This window comes from Monodelphis domestica, chromosome 7, assembly GCF_027887165.1.
Source record: "Monodelphis domestica isolate mMonDom1 chromosome 7, mMonDom1.pri, whole genome shotgun sequence".
Lineage (NCBI taxonomy): Eukaryota > Metazoa > Chordata > Mammalia > Didelphimorphia > Didelphidae > Monodelphis > Monodelphis domestica.
Genome location: NC_077233.1, coordinates 144,545,727 through 144,561,098, shown reverse-complemented (window position 1 = coordinate 144,561,098; position 15,372 = coordinate 144,545,727). Strand labels below are relative to the sequence as shown.

The 15,372-nt window shown below is 41.4% G+C and overlaps 1 protein-coding gene across 2 annotated transcripts in view; it reads left to right on the top strand.

Moving 5' to 3' along the window:
- RAB11FIP3 (RAB11 family interacting protein 3) overlaps window positions 1-14,315 on the top strand; it is a 192,186-nt gene extending 177,871 nt beyond the window's left edge. For both annotated transcript variants that reach the window (XM_001372719.5, XM_007499196.3), the window contains 4 exons: window positions 5,089-5,226; window positions 6,054-6,209; window positions 6,850-6,990; window positions 11,022-14,315. In XM_001372719.5, the coding sequence (XP_001372756.3) occupies window positions 5,089-5,226; window positions 6,054-6,209; window positions 6,850-6,990; window positions 11,022-11,135 (549 nt within the window). In that variant the 3' untranslated portion in view covers window positions 11,136-14,315. The remainder of the gene's footprint in view (window positions 1-5,088; window positions 5,227-6,053; window positions 6,210-6,849; window positions 6,991-11,021) is intronic.
- The last annotated feature ends 1,057 nt before the right edge of the window (window positions 14,316-15,372 follow it).

The following is a 15,372-nucleotide window of genomic DNA, read 5'->3' as shown; positions in this document are numbered from 1 at the left end:
AAAGAGGTGAAGGAACATGGTGAAGGCTGTGCAGTCATCCTGACAAGGCAGACTGCACTTGATTGTATTTTGTCCTAGGGGTAATGGGGAGCCTCAGAAGTTTTTGGAACAAGGAAGTGACATGTAATTGTAGGAATTTTGATTTGGTTGCTATGTGGAGGATGAAATGAAGATGTAGAGACTCAAGGCATTGAATCCAAATTGTTTTTTTACAGTAGTCCAAATGAGAAATGATGAGGGCCTGGACTCTGCTGGTGTCTATTGGAGATGGGATCAGGGAAGGGAAGCAAAAGATGTTGTAGGAGTAGAATCAATGACACTGGGCAACTAACTGAAAACAGGCAATAAAGAAGAGAGAAGAACAAAGCATGACTAAAGCTATGAACTTCAGTAGAAAAAGGAAGGTTAGGAAGAGAGAATCGGGGAAAGATAATCTTGGTTTGGGACATTTTGAGTGGAGATGCTGCGATTTAGAATGTCATGTAGACAGCTGTTGATGTAGCTCAAAAGAGAGACTGAGGCTAAAAGGGGGTCATTGACATAGAAATGAGAGTTGAACTCCTAGGGAACTGCTGAGATCACCACGAAACAGAGTATACAGAGAGAAAAGATGCTCAGGACAGAGGGGTTAGGACATGTATGATGACAGCAGAGAATAGCGAGGAATAACAGGAATGACCAGATAGGTAAGAGAAAAGACAAGTGATCAGTACCATAAGAACCTAGGTTAAAGAAACAATATCCAGGGAAAAGGTTAGTCAGTACTGTTAAAGTTCCAAGAGAGAGATCACCTAGGTGGTAAAATAGATAAAATAGATAGAGTGCCAGTCCAGGAGTCAGAAGGACCTGGGTTCAAATCTGACCCCAGACATTTCCTAGCTGTGTGACCCTGGGCAAGTCACTTAATCCTAGTTCCCTAGCCCTTACCACTCTTCTGCAATTCTAACCCAAAAGGTAAAAAAGGATTTTAAAAAAGTTTCAAGAGAAGTCAAAGAAGATGAGAGCTGAGAAAGCCAGATTACAAGAAGTTAAAATGTAAGAAAAAGGAGTTTTTGCACAAACAAAACCATTGTAGCTAAGAATACTAGGGAAACAGTTAAATTTGCTGCAAGTTTTTCTGATAAAGGTTTTATTTCTAAGATATAAAAGGAGCTGATTGAAATTTATAAGAATTTAAAAAAGATAAGAATAAGAGCCATTTCCTTATTGATTATTAGCATAGGCAGTTTGTCATGGAACAAATCCAAGCTATTTATAGCAATATGAACAAGAATTTAAAATCACTAATAATTAGAAAAATGAAAATTAAAGGTCCTTGAACTTGAACTGTTATGGCTATTCTGGAAAATAATTTGAAACTGTGCCCCAAAAGTTATTAAGCCATGCATACTCTGACCCAGCAGTGCCAAAGAAAGAAGAAAATAATGCAATGTATAAAATATTTAATGCAATGTACAAAATATTTATAGCCACTCTTTTTTGTGGTAGCAAAGACCTGGAAACTAGGAGGTATCTATCATTTGGGGAATTGCTGAACAAATTATAGTATATTAAGGTAATGGAATTCTATTGTACTGTTAGAAAATTATGAAGGAGATGGTTTTGTAGAAACCTTGGAGGACTTAATATGAAGTGATGCAGGACAAAATGAGCAAAATCAGGAAGACAATTTATACTATAAGAACATTGTCAAAAACAACTTTGAAAGCTTAAGAACTCTAATCAATGAAATGATCAAGCATGATTCCAGAAAACTGATGATGAAGAAGTCTACCACTTCCTGGCTTAGAGGTGATGAACTCAACAGCCAGAATGAACCACATATTTTTAGACATGGCTAATATGGGAATGTTTTCCTTGACTGTGCAAGTTCATTACAGAATTATGTTTTCTTTTTTTAGGGTGGGTAGGGAGAGAGGAAAGGTGTGGGAGAGAGAAAAAAATAAATGTTTTTTTAAAAGAAGAAAATAAAATTTAATTAAAATAAGCTAATGAACAGAGAGAAAATGGAGGAAACAAGTGAAACTGACTTTTTTCTAGGAGCTTGACTGAGAAATGGAGGAAAATATTGGAGTAAATGGTGGGGTCAAATGAAGAATTTTTTTTAAAGGATAGGATTAAAATGAGTATGTTTTCAGGATATGGGGAAGGAGCTAGTGGATAAGGAGACATTGATATTAGATGGGATCATTTTAGGAGCAAACTGCAGGAACAGTTAACAGAGCAGGGGGTGGGAGGGGTGACAACTTATGACATTTGGAGCAGGATGGGAGAGAATGGAGGAAGACATCAAGGGATTTTGAGATATGGGATTGAAATGAGGGAGCTCACTATGAATAATCTTTTTTCCATATGAAATATAAAGTCTTCTTGGAACTAGGAGGGGAGGGGAAGGTTTGGAACAAAAGCTGTTGGGAGCACACTAGAGAATCTATTAGGGAAAAATATAGGGATTTCCTTGCAGCAATGAGGGCCCAAATGAGGGTTAGATAACAAATTTATAGTGGGCTCAATCAGCAGTTGTATAACTTCCTTTAAGCAAGCTAAGTGAATAAGAACAGCCAAGGTAGATACAATCTGGGATTGGAGTTTGGAAAGGCATGAATGGCAATAAGACGAGATGCCTCTTCAGAAATCTTCTAGAATCTTGAGATCAAACAAGAATGACCTTCATTCTAGCTGGTACTTCAGCAGTCTAAATCCTCCAGCTCTTCATCTATAAAAGGAGTTTGATGCATCTGGAAGGCCTCTTCTAATTCTACATTCAGTGCCCTTGAGAATCTTTTTTTTCTTCCCAAGCTTTGTATATTTGGTACAAGTCAAAATTTACTCAATTCATTTTGGGATCTTCAATTCAGGCTATTTCATTACTTTTGGGAAATGGAGTAAGTACTTCTGACTCTCATGACAGACTTACTAAAAGTTTCCTAGGTTAGATATTGCCTTTATTACATCAGTAGTATATTATTTACTCTTCATTTTACTTTTCACTCTCTTAAAAAAGTTATTATTAATAATTAAACTCAATATCAGTAGCATTTAGGTTCTATCCAAAGCAGGCTATCCAGAAGGGCCTCAGTTTTCTGGAAATCCTCAATCAGACCCATATTACATGCACTATGCATGTTCACCCAAAATAAATCACACATCATAGACAAATTAGAGAATGGCATATAGTGAAAGTGAGGCAGACAACATATTAGTGCTGTGTCATTTATATAATGCTTCTCTTAGAACAGTGATGGACAACCTTTTGAGCTTGGTGTGTCAAAATTCACCAAAAAACCGAGCATAACTTGGGTGGTGTCACTTTGAGGAAAGAAAAGTCCTTCTCAGCATGTGGCCCCATACTTCTCTGTATGCGGGTGCATCAAAAATGGCTACACTTGTCATAGGTTCATCATCACGGTCTTAGAAAGATTGGACCTTTACCAGAGAAATATTAACCCTTCTATGAGCAAAAATTCAGTTTAAAATGTTTATTATATTTCCTTTATATGAAGCACTGTGCTCACTCCTAAGGATAAAAAGATATCTATGGAATTTATAATCTAATAAAAAGGAAGGATAAGTACAGGAATGTCTACAACATGAGGACAAGTGAGATAATTGGAAGGTCTCAGTCCAAGCAGTGGGCTATGAAAACTGTGAGGGAAGAGAAAGAAAGCATTTTTAATCAGGACAGTACAGGGAGCAAGGAGGAAAATATTAGAGGAGGCTTCCTGAAGCAAATGACACTTGAGTTAGATCTTGAAGAAGGAAAGGCTTCTACAGACCAAGATATGGGAAGGATAATGGTGGGGGTGGGAGGAGCCCATTCTAAGCAGAGTGGTAATCAACAGCAAAGGTATGAAGATAGGAGAGATTAAGATTAGAGAAGGAAACTAAAAGCAGGCCAGATCAGCTAGTGTATAAAGCACAGAAGGGGAGCTATCTGAGTTGGGATTGAAAGGGTAGATTAGCACCAGATTGTACCAGACCTTGAAAGCCAGAATCATCAGTTAGTATGTATTCATAGAGAAGAGCCCCTGGAGATTTTTAAGTAGGAATGACGTGATTAGAGAAATGCATTAGGAAGATTATATTTGAAGAATATTCCATGAAGGATGTTTCTAAGGAAGCAGTAGACCAGTTGAGAGGCTATTATAGTAAATCCAGATGAGAAGCAGTGAGAGCCTGAATAGGATGGATGTCATAAAAGTTGGGAGGAAAGATAGATAAGATACTATGGAAGTAGAATCAACTGGGGTATGGGGTGTTCAGGGAGGGGCAGTATCTTTGGTATGGAGGGCTTGTCGTGCCCTCCTATTGCAGCTCTCCAGCCTCTGACCCCCACTTGACACCCAGCTCTCACTTGTGGCTCCCAGTAGCTGCTAGCATGCGGCAGCGGCCACACCCTGGGCAACGGCTTCAACAGGCCGGCTAAACCTTGTGAGGGTAGCCATCGGGTCGTCGTTGACCCCTGGTGAACTAGGGCTTTGCTCACCCAGCATGTGAAGACTGCTTCGGCTGAATAGATGGAAGAAACCAATAAGAAGGTTCAACGGCTGAGATGGCGACGCAGCAAAGCACTGTGCAGTGCTTAGGGCGTGTTGGAGCACAAAAGACAACACGGCCATCCAATGCAGCTGAGGAAGTCTCCAGGTGTAATGACTTTTCGTGCCACTGGACCCAGGCTTCCAACCCGAGAGAGTGGGACTGTCTCTGTGCACTGACTTTTCCACTTAAATCTCCTTCACGCACAAGTGTCTTTGTGCAACACAAAGACAATCGTCATTCGCTGTTACCGAGAGACTACTACTAGAATCAACTAGACTTGGATTTTTGGATTGGACTGCTACTGATTAGATATACAGGATGAAGGAGAGGGAAGAGTCAAAAGTGACTTTTAATTACAAGTCATTGATGTAATTTAATCAAGAAATCATCTCTAGTAAGTATGGAAGATGAAGAAATTGTAATAAAAACAAGTCCTAAAAGGCTGAATGAGTGAAAGCATATTTGGTGAGATGAATGTCTCTTTGGCTAGACTCACAGTTTTAATGTGAGTTGTGGGGGGTGGGATTTTTTTTTTACTTTGTCTTTCAGGAAAAGCAGAAATTACTAGATGAAATAGAAGACCTAACCATTCAACTCAATGAAGAGCAGGAAAACAAAAGGAAAATGGGAGACAAACTGAGTCATGAAAGACATCAGTTTCAGAAAGACAAGGAGTCAACACAGGAGGTGAGGATGCTGTAGAATAGTAAAGTGGGTGTTGCCTCCATGCAATCACATACAAGGCAAGCTTCTTAGCAAACAACAAATATCAGTAACCCAAGAAGTATCAGTAAATTATTGGGTGATGACTGTCATCTGTAATGTAAAAGTGTTCTTGCTCAAGCAAGAACAATGTTGGCACTGATGTGTTAGGTAGATTCAGATAGTTCCAAACAAATGATTGCTTTCTATCTCTGCATTGTTGCCACCCCTTTTCCTGTTCTTTACCCATCAGCCTTTATCACAGCTCCACCTATCCCAATATCCCAGCAGCAGCTGTCCATGGTCTGAAAACAAGTTCGTATCTTTCCCCCTCAATACCAGACATGGACTTAGTTAAAAATCAGCAGGCAAAATCTGAGGCCAGCCATGAACAGTAGTAGTGGTAGAATATGCCTAAAAGGAACCAAGCATGGGCACCTGCATTAGATTCTTATGAGATATTGGGCCTTGGAAGGAAATATTATCTGTGTATCTTCTTGTTTTACCAACTAATGTTAACTGTATCAAATCTAATTCAAGTTTGGGATGTTTTGCTTTTTAATGCAAAAAGTAATTAATTTTTGCCAGTATTAACTACATCTCATTTTCATTAGCTTCATTCACTTCATTAGCTAAAGTCTATGTTGGGGTGGGAATGAGGAACTTTTATCTCTCATCCCAGAAATTTAACATCTAAAACAAAGCATGGGTAGTGATCAATCCAGTCAAGGTTTATTTGAATTTATGCTGTAAAGTTTTCATAGGCCTTTAGACCTTTTCCATGAAATGTTTGTCTCTTGGTTACCTCACAGCTGATCGAGGACCTCAGGAAACAGTTGGAGCACTTACAGCTGTTTAAGCTTGAAGCCGAGCAAAGGCGAGGCCGGAGTAGCAGTACTGGACTCCAAGAATACAACAGTAGGACACGAGAGACTGAGCTGGAGCAAGAAATCCGCAGACTGAAGCAGGTATTTGGAGCATGCAGGGCAAGCAAAGCTTTGTCACCAAAGACAAAAAAGACTCTGCCCTAAAAGCTTATGTAGAAATGGCTCTTTTCACTTGGCCTTTCCTGCTAGTGACCTGAGCCCCAAGTTCCAGGACAGGCTGCTTGAGCTCTGGTCTGGAGAGGTGAGGAAACCTCTTCAGAGGAACTGGAGGAGTGTTGCTCAACAAAAAGTGTTAGGAGCAACATTGGGAAGTCGAAAGTGCCTCTTGTGAGGTCACCATCGATGGTGAACTTAAATGCTGGGTTTCATCTGTTTCACTTAGACTCATTCTAATTGAAAGAGCATTCCCTCCTTGTGGCCAAGTTTCCTGTCCTCTTAGGAGCAGAGATAGAAGGTTGTGGAAAGTTTTCCCCTGGCAGATCTCACTCAGGACTCAGAGGAGTGCACTCCCTCCACCACCTCCACTAGTTTCTTCCTCCTAGACAATAAGTGACCCATCTCCAGGAAAATTGGTCACCAAAAGAATAACGTTTGTACTAGCTCTGTTCTGTCAGTAACTTGCCAGGACTTCTTCCCCTCTGGGACATGGAGTTAAAGATGCTTTCAGGATTGACTCAGTATCTCAACCAGGATTGATGGTTTGATGTTTTTCTTAAAACAGGATAATCGAAATCTAAAGGAGCAGAATGATGAGTTAAATGGGCAAATTATAAACCTCAGCATCCAAGGCGCAAAGAACCTCTTCTCTGCCTCTTTCTCCGAGTCTCTGGCAGCCGAGATCAGCTCTGTTTCACGTGATGAGGTAGTGAACAAGTGTTGTAAATATACTCTTGGAGGTCCAGTTCCTTAGCCAGTTATCTTCCTATCAAGCCATGATGTAAACTGGAAAGGACCTTAGTCTGGTCTCCTCACTTTCATTGATGAGAAAACTGATTCCCAAAGAGGACGAATGGTCTGCCCAAGGTTTCAGTGCCAATAAATGCTGGAGATGAGACTAAAACTCAGATCTTATAAATCCCACCCCATTACTTCTTCCACCAAACCATGCCATTTCACTACCTTCATTCCCACTGAAACTATCAGTGTTGAAACTTAAATGATGGTGTTTATAATCTTGGTCTTCAGTTTAGTTTGCGTTTTTGTTACACTTACTTTTCAAGTATGATTGTAGTTGCAGTTTTGTCTTAGTCTTTCATGCACATGATAAATGTTAGCGTTTCATGAAAACCACCTGTCTCTCAATCAGTAAACATTTATTAAGCACCTACTATGTGCCAGTTACTCTGTTCAGTGCTAGATATATAAAGAAAGGTAAAAGACAATTTCTGCTGTCAAGGAGCTCCCAGTCTAAAGAGAGAGGCCACATGCAAATACCTATGTACAAATAAGCTATATGCAATTTAAATTGAAAATAATCAACAGAATTTTAGGTATTTGGAAAGTTTTTGTATAGAAGGTGAGATTTTTACCTGCTCCTTGAAGGATTTGATGGAAGCCAAGAGTTGGAGATGAGGAGAGAATGGGGAAAAACCAGCCCCTGGAGTTGGAAGAGTTGAGTATCTAGTTTGTGAAACAGTGAAGAAACCGGTATCATCAGATTATAGTTGGGGGGGGGTGCATGTAAAGTGTAAGAAGATTGGCAAAGTGGAGGAGAGGCAGGTCATGAAGGGCTATGGACACCAAACAGAGGTGATAGGGCACCTCTGAGGGTTATTGACTAGGGGATGGTGGATGGCATGGTCAGACTTGAGCTTTAGGAAAAACAATTTGACTACTGAATGGAGGATAGCCTGGGATGGGGAGAGACTTGCAATAAGGAGACAACCAGGAGGATTTCAAATGGTCCAGGTTTCAGGTGATGAGGACATGCAGTGCCAGGATGGTGGCAGTGTCAGAGGAGAGAAAGAATTGTATGTCAGAGATGTTATGAAGGTTAAATTAACAGGCCTTGGCAACAGGTTGCATATGGGTAAGAGAGGAAGAAGTTGAGGATAACAGCTAGTTTTGAGAACATGATGGTAACCTCAACAATAATAGGGATGTTAAGAAGAAAGCAGAGTATGGGGAGGGGGAAGAAAATGAGTTCAATTTTGAACATGTTGAGTTTAAAGTATCTACAGCACAGTTGGTTCAAGATGTCTAATGACAGTTGTGAGACTCAAGGTTACCAATTCGAGCCTTCTGATTTTATAGTTTCCTATATCTCTGGTTACTTTCCAGTATTGTTAAAAGTGTAATGATTGGAGAAGAGCAAAATGTAGTCTAAATCAGATTACTGCAATACAAGAGGATGCTAATTGACCACCTTCTGCTTTTCATGCCAGCCAACTTCCAAACTATATTTTCCCAAATTTCTCAGGGATTCCAACAGGGATGGTAATCCCAAAGACTTCTGCATCATGGCCACATTTAGATTTCCACTGAAATTGAGTGATGAGAAAGTGTCTTAAAAGCCAAATCAAATTTATCATCCTCCTGGTTGCTATAAAAACCCTTTTTGAATGTATGAGTGTGTACTAAAGAAAGACAGTGAAATGTTTTAGGGATAACTTAGATTGACCCACATGATGGTTCCCAAACAGTTTTTAATCCAATAAAATTCCTCTTTCTGAAATAAGGAAATTACTTGGACTAGGACTGATGATAAAGTCTTGACCAGTACTGAACTTGGTTTGCCTGATAACAGGCTGTAGGCTGATGTTAGGCCTCACCTGTAGATGTTGATTTAACACAATCTGACTGCTGTATGTTGATATAACCAGTATTTTGTTTATTATACTTATTAACTTCAAAGGAAGAGTAATGGACCAGGGTAACGGAGTTCCTAAATCTAACAAATCTAGTTTCTCCGCCCAAAATCCCACTATGAGTCCTCACAGACTTTCTTCATATAGTTGAAGGCTATTCTGTTTCTACTATCTGTCTCTACCAACAGAAATCTAGCTAACCAATCCTGAACTACAGGTCCACTAATGAATAGAAACTAGTAAGAGTTTGTCAGGATAAGCTCACTATAAGGGTGATGAGTTCACCCTTGTGGCCAAGGCCAAGTAGTTACTAGGTCTTCATAGCGCGCATGCACGCGCGCACACACACACACACACACACACACAGAAATTGCCACAGCCACAGAATAGCTGGAGTCAGGAATGGAAATACTCTCCGAAATATCTTGATGCCAGATAACACAGAAACCTCCAGGTTTTATTCAGGAAAGACAGTTACCTCCTTCTGGCCTATACAAGATGCCAACAGGAAGTCAATCTCTGCCCTCCTTGGTGTCCAGTAATCAACGGACCCCTTGGTGTTTCAGGTTCCGCCTCTCATCCCTTTCCCAGATTCTGGAACTCTTCCTTCAATTCTGTGCATGTGATGCAGACCTTCCTTCAAACCTTTGCTTTTTCTCATGCACAGTCCTGGTTTTGCAGGCTTTCCTTCATTTTCCCTCTTACATTTCTCAAGACTCTTCATCTCTCTTCCTAAAACTCCCCACCAAAGTTCAGCAATCTCACGGATACAGCTCAGTGTGGTGGGAAGAGAACAGGACTTGGAGCCTACAGAGACTTTGCTAAGAACCCTGCCTTTGAGAAGTGGCTAAGTAGCACAGTGGATAGAGTGCTAGGCCTGGAATCAGGAAGACCTGGGTTCAAATGTAACCTCAGGTACTTCCTAGCTGCGTGACCCTGGGCAAATCACTTAATCCCAGTTGCCTAGCCTTTGCTGCTATGTAATTGGAAATCTTGTGCCTTTGAACTACATTTCCCAGGAGCCCACTGACTTTCTGTTATTTTGTGCTGGTGTAGACAGGAGATAAATAGGGTGGTCTTCTGTGGCTAGCTCTCTTTCCTGGGTTAGAACATTGGTGGAGCGAGCTTTCTGAGCATGTATATTAGCCGTAGGCATGTGATTTTATTTTGTTACCTTTTTATTTTGTTACTTCTAGTGATTATTAATAAATCTTACAAAATATAATATTTTAAGTTATTACATATTAATTTTAATTTTTATACGGCCCTTTCAGCTTAGAAGTGATACTAAGACAGAACATAAGGGTTTAAAAAAAAGAAAGAGTCCTTGACATATATTGATTGTGTGTCTACAAGCACTTTATGCTTCTCCAGCTTTGGTTTCCTCATCTGTAAAATCAGGAGAAGCAATGTGGTTCTTCAGGTTTCTTGCCATGTTAGATAGCCTAGTTAGAGACATTCTTTCTGACTCCAGTTAACCAGTCCCATAGAGCAATCTAGATTCAAGTCAGGAGCACCTGGGTTCAAATCCTGCCTCTTACCCTGACTGGATCTGGGAACCTGGACAAGTCACTGAACCTCTCACTGTCAAAATGAGAAGTTGAATAGCAGTGCCAACTTGTGTTCTTCCCTAGAAGTCCTCTGCCAGTTAAATCAGGGGTCTGTTTTTTTAAGGGGAATAATAACTCTTAAGAGTAGCTTCCTCAGAAGATTATTCTGAGAATCAACTTATGTTAATGAATTCTAAATGTTTCAAAAACTTTAAATTTCTATATATGCGTCAGCTATTACAATGATTGCTGTCGAACAGCTTTGGGGCATTGTCTTCATAACTTCAGCTCCTTTTGTTTACATAGATTATATAACCTTTGTGGGCATGGACAAGCAAGACTCACGGGGCAGGGAAGACAGGCTGAGGCTGGTTGCATGGTGGGTAATTTGCTGTTCCAGCAACCACCAAATAAATATCTGGACCTCCATAGCCCTCATCCTCATGAACTCCTCTGAAATCCTCCATGACCCACTGTGGCTCACAATCTGATCCCCTGATGGGAGACACTAACTTGCTTCTTCATTTTCCCTGCAGCTCATGGAGGCAATTCAAAAACAGGAGGAGATCAACTTCCGTCTCCAGGACTATATTGACAGAATCATTGTGGCGATCATGGAAACCAACCCCTCTATCTTAGAAGTGAAGTAAAGGAATGAAATGCTGCCCCTCCATACTGGTGACCTGGTGTGACCTTGCTGCTCTGAGCTTCAGGGGGCCCTGCTAAGCTCTCTAGACCACTAAGGTCTCATCTCCATCAAGGGGCAAGGAGGATCACATCCCATTGCCTGAACCAGCCCAGAGCAATTGAGAGAAAAGCAGATACAGCTTTGGTTTGGGGTTCAACCTTGCTTGACTGAGCAGGGTGAAAGGGAAGGTAGTAAATGAGAACAAGAAGCAAGGGGAAGATGGGGAAGTTTTGGAGAAATGGGAAAGAGAAAGAATGCTGCCTCCTTGCCAGTGGAACCATCTGAATACAAGGTTAGAGAAATAGGCAGTGATTCAATGAATGTGATTTGATTCTTCACCTTATTCTGGCAGATTCCTTTTGCTCTTGAGAGAGAAAAGGTTCTCCAGGCTTCTTGCCATATTAGATAGGCTAGTTAGAGAGATTCCTTCTGACTCCAGTTAACCAGTCCAATATGAATCCCTCGAAGCCCATTTAAATTGTGAAATGCTCTTGCTTCTATCCGGCTTGTTTGATCACAATCTCCCTCATAGGTAATGTGGAGGCAGGTCTGCAAGTGAGTTGTATTTTGACTCAGTGCTTCTAAAGTGCTCGTGCAGGTATGTTCCTTTGTTAAGTCTTACTTGGCTTCTGCCTCCACGCTTCAAGGAATGTTCCTGGAAAGTGACTGGTTGATTTTGAGTGGAGTAAAAGGGAAAGGAAGTCATTAGACTTTCTCTTGAGACATGCGTTGTGTATTCTGACTTATTTTTGAACCTGTCTTACCACATGTGATCCAGACAGTCCCTATGTGAGGTCAAGTTGATTTTATTTCACACCAGCTGTAAAGAGTGTTTGCTGCTGTGTACCCAGCTCCTTTTCCCCTGTTCTGAGCAAATACAATTGTATCCTTGAAGGAGATGGATGAAACTGAATTACACGTGACTAGAGGGTATTGGAAAGGACCAGATTGGACAGCGGCTTAAGACAGAAATGTGGTTATGAACTCTTATAAGTGGCCTATTTTTTTCTCTCAAAGCAGATTGAGGGAAGCTAGGCTAAATTTACTTCTGTCGGAACCAGATTGGTAGCAGATTCCCTCTCCCCAATTCCTTTCCCAGCCTTCCCTTTGTCCATGTAGCCTTAGTATTGCTCAGGCCAGCATCTCACAGCAAAAATTGGGCACACTGCACCTTAGCCAAGGTTCTGCCTCACTCTGTCCCTTGCTGTAGTGTAGACAAAGAAACATCATGAGAACCTTCAGGAGTCAAGCTTATGTTCAAGATTCAAGGATTACTGGCACTTAGTCAGGAATCCTTCCAGGCCCTGTTAGCTGAGATCTTCTTGGAGGCACGTGTGGCTTATTGCAATAATCCTTCTGGCGTAGGCTCTGTTAGTAATATTTTGAAACTATACAGAATAACCCTTCTCAGCTCACCATCACTATTTCTGAGATGAAGCTTGTATTCCTCTCAAAATCAGGTGAGAGAATAGGCTTTTGACTTTATATTTAGTTCTTTTTCTTCAAAATAGGAGAGAGGCCCTCCATTCTGCTGGATAGATTACTATAAGTACCTTGATATCCCCAGGACAATAGTGACAGTAGGGATTCAGCCTTATTCAGCATTCCAGTGGGTTGATGGTGGTGGGAAGATCATTCATTAGATGTTAATTTCAGATATTTGGGAGATTGGATTTATTTCCCCTAACATTGGACCCTGAGAGTAATCATGACTCAATTGTTTTTTAAATACAAAAAGGCTCAGAGAGGGCCAGCTGAAATCCCCTTCTAGATGAAAGTGGCTGACTTTTAGAATCTTTTGACTTTCAAGTCTCTAGACAGTCAAATGATGAGATTCCAGCCTCCTAGCTTAGGACACCTGCCTTGAAGAGGCAATGACTGGTGTGGGTTATTCTGCTGCTTATAGGATAACCTCAGTCCCTGCTTCTTTGGGGAAGCACAATCTTGTCTGATTTACATAGTGTTTTCCACCAGAGTTTTCTACATCTATCTGTACCACAGGATGTGTGTGGACTTTTCTGGGCTTCATGTTACACACTTTAAGGTGCCATAAAATGGACAGATGAACTCTGTTTGAACTGGGTTTTCTTCCCACCTATCCACCATGTTGTTGGTTTTTGTTCTTGCTCCTTAAGAATAGTTTGTTCCTTCACCATGGTGTGTCTTTTGGCAAGAGGAAGGGGAGTCTGGGATTGATCAAATCCCTGCCTTAGAAAGTGATAGGTGGCTGGGAGCAGTTGATAGTGGCATTCCAAAGGCAAAGATTGAATGGAAAAAATATCCTCCCTGAAAAAAAAAATTCCCTCTCCTGGAGTTCTTCCTTTCCTCAATCTCTCCCATTTCCCCACTCCATCCCCTCTCTGGCCTGGGCTGGGTTGTGCTTCTAGATTTCTTGAGGCATTTCATGAGCTTCCCATCAGATCACTGGCTGCTTTGGCATGTCTCCCTGGAGACTCCACAAGGTGTGCTCCCCCAACAGCATAGGGGAGACCAGTTACCCTGAGACCCTCTGAACCTGAGCACTGAGCCATGAGGCCTTCCTTTCCTTCTTCCCTTTCACAAATTTGTTCTGTTCCCAGGCTCTGTTTCCCCCTCCTGTGAGTATGGGTATGTGTGCACACCCCTTCCTTTCCCACCAAGATTCAAGTTGTTGCCTCGTACATTTTTGGAAAAGCTTTGGGTGTAAATCAGTGTATACTGGGAGGAGAGATTTTTCTATCTTGTAGAGTAGGTATTTTTTATAGACTGAAGGTTGATCAATTTTTTAATACTTTCAAGAGAGAAAACTGTATCTGTGTATACACATTAAATATATATATGTATAAATATATAAATATTGAAGCTCCGCCTTTCTCCACTGGGGGTATGTATCCCTGGTGACACACAACCTTTTTGTTTTCTGTTGATCACTAAAAGGTACTGTAAATGTAAATATGACTCGCCGCCGGGAAAAGTCTAAAGACAAAACAAAAATACACAGCACTGACTTGAGCACTGACCATGCTTTAACCCCCCCAAGGAAACTTTGCCTCCAGATGAAGTTCCTGGGCCCCTGGTGTGGGGAAGGAATGTCAAGAAAAGGCAACCGCCATTGTCTTAAATGATGCACCAACTCCTGTCCCATTAAAAGCTGTTACCGTGATGGCCTGGGCTGTTCTCTTTTTGTGCCGGTGTGTGTGTGAGTGTGTGTGTGCGTTTATTGGGGGGGTAGTCCAGTGACATGCGTGATCTCCCTCAAGCCCCTGGCCATCCAAAGATGACCATAACATTGGTAGTCTTGTCCCTGGGGGGGTGGGGGGAGCTGGTGCTCTGAGAGGAAGGGCCTGGAGAGTCGATGGTAGCACCAAGAGGGGGCCTGAGCCCTTTGGACTCTTTCTCCCAGACCCCCCTGCTTCTCCAAAGAGAAACGTCCTGCTAGCAGAGTCCTTTTTGGCTACAAAGCGCTGAATCCTCATGATCTCCAAAGGGGAAACAGAACTTACACTAAGGGCAGATGCTGATCGCTCTCTTACTTTCCAGCACTGTAATTTCAGGCAACTTAACCTCTCTGGGCCTCAGTTTGCTTTTCTGTAAAATTGGGGGGGGGTACCTTAATCCTAATTTTGCTCCTGCTTCTAATCTGTGATTTTATGATTTCATCACAAGAGGGGGGTTGTGGTCATCAATGGGGTGATATAAAACTCTCTGTGAACCTTCTACCCCAACAAAATGCCATCTAAATACAGTTATAATGAATAACAATAATAGCAAATGAGAGTAGATGAAAAGTACATATTAAAACAAGACATAGTTATTGGTTGAATGAACAATGGTCAAAATATCCGCACGATTGCTTTCATACTTTCAAATATTTTATTGCAAATATATTGCTGAAGATTTTCATGCATTTTGCATGTGATATGACCGAATGCCTGCTTGATGCAACATGTGAGACATAACATGACATGTTGTCCAAGACACATCATGTGACAGCGTGTGATGCCCTGGCATGTGCCAAGATAGCTGACCAGGAAATATAGGCTGATGATGGGATCAAAGTAGGGTTAGAAAAAGCCCTGGGCATGGCGGCAGGGCGAATGGGGCGGATCCCTTCCAAGCCAAAGTTTCCATTCTTCTACGGAGGATCGCAAGTCATTGGATATGGGTTTATTTTGTTTTTGGTGTCTCACTCCACACATCACACCATGGAAGGGCAGCAG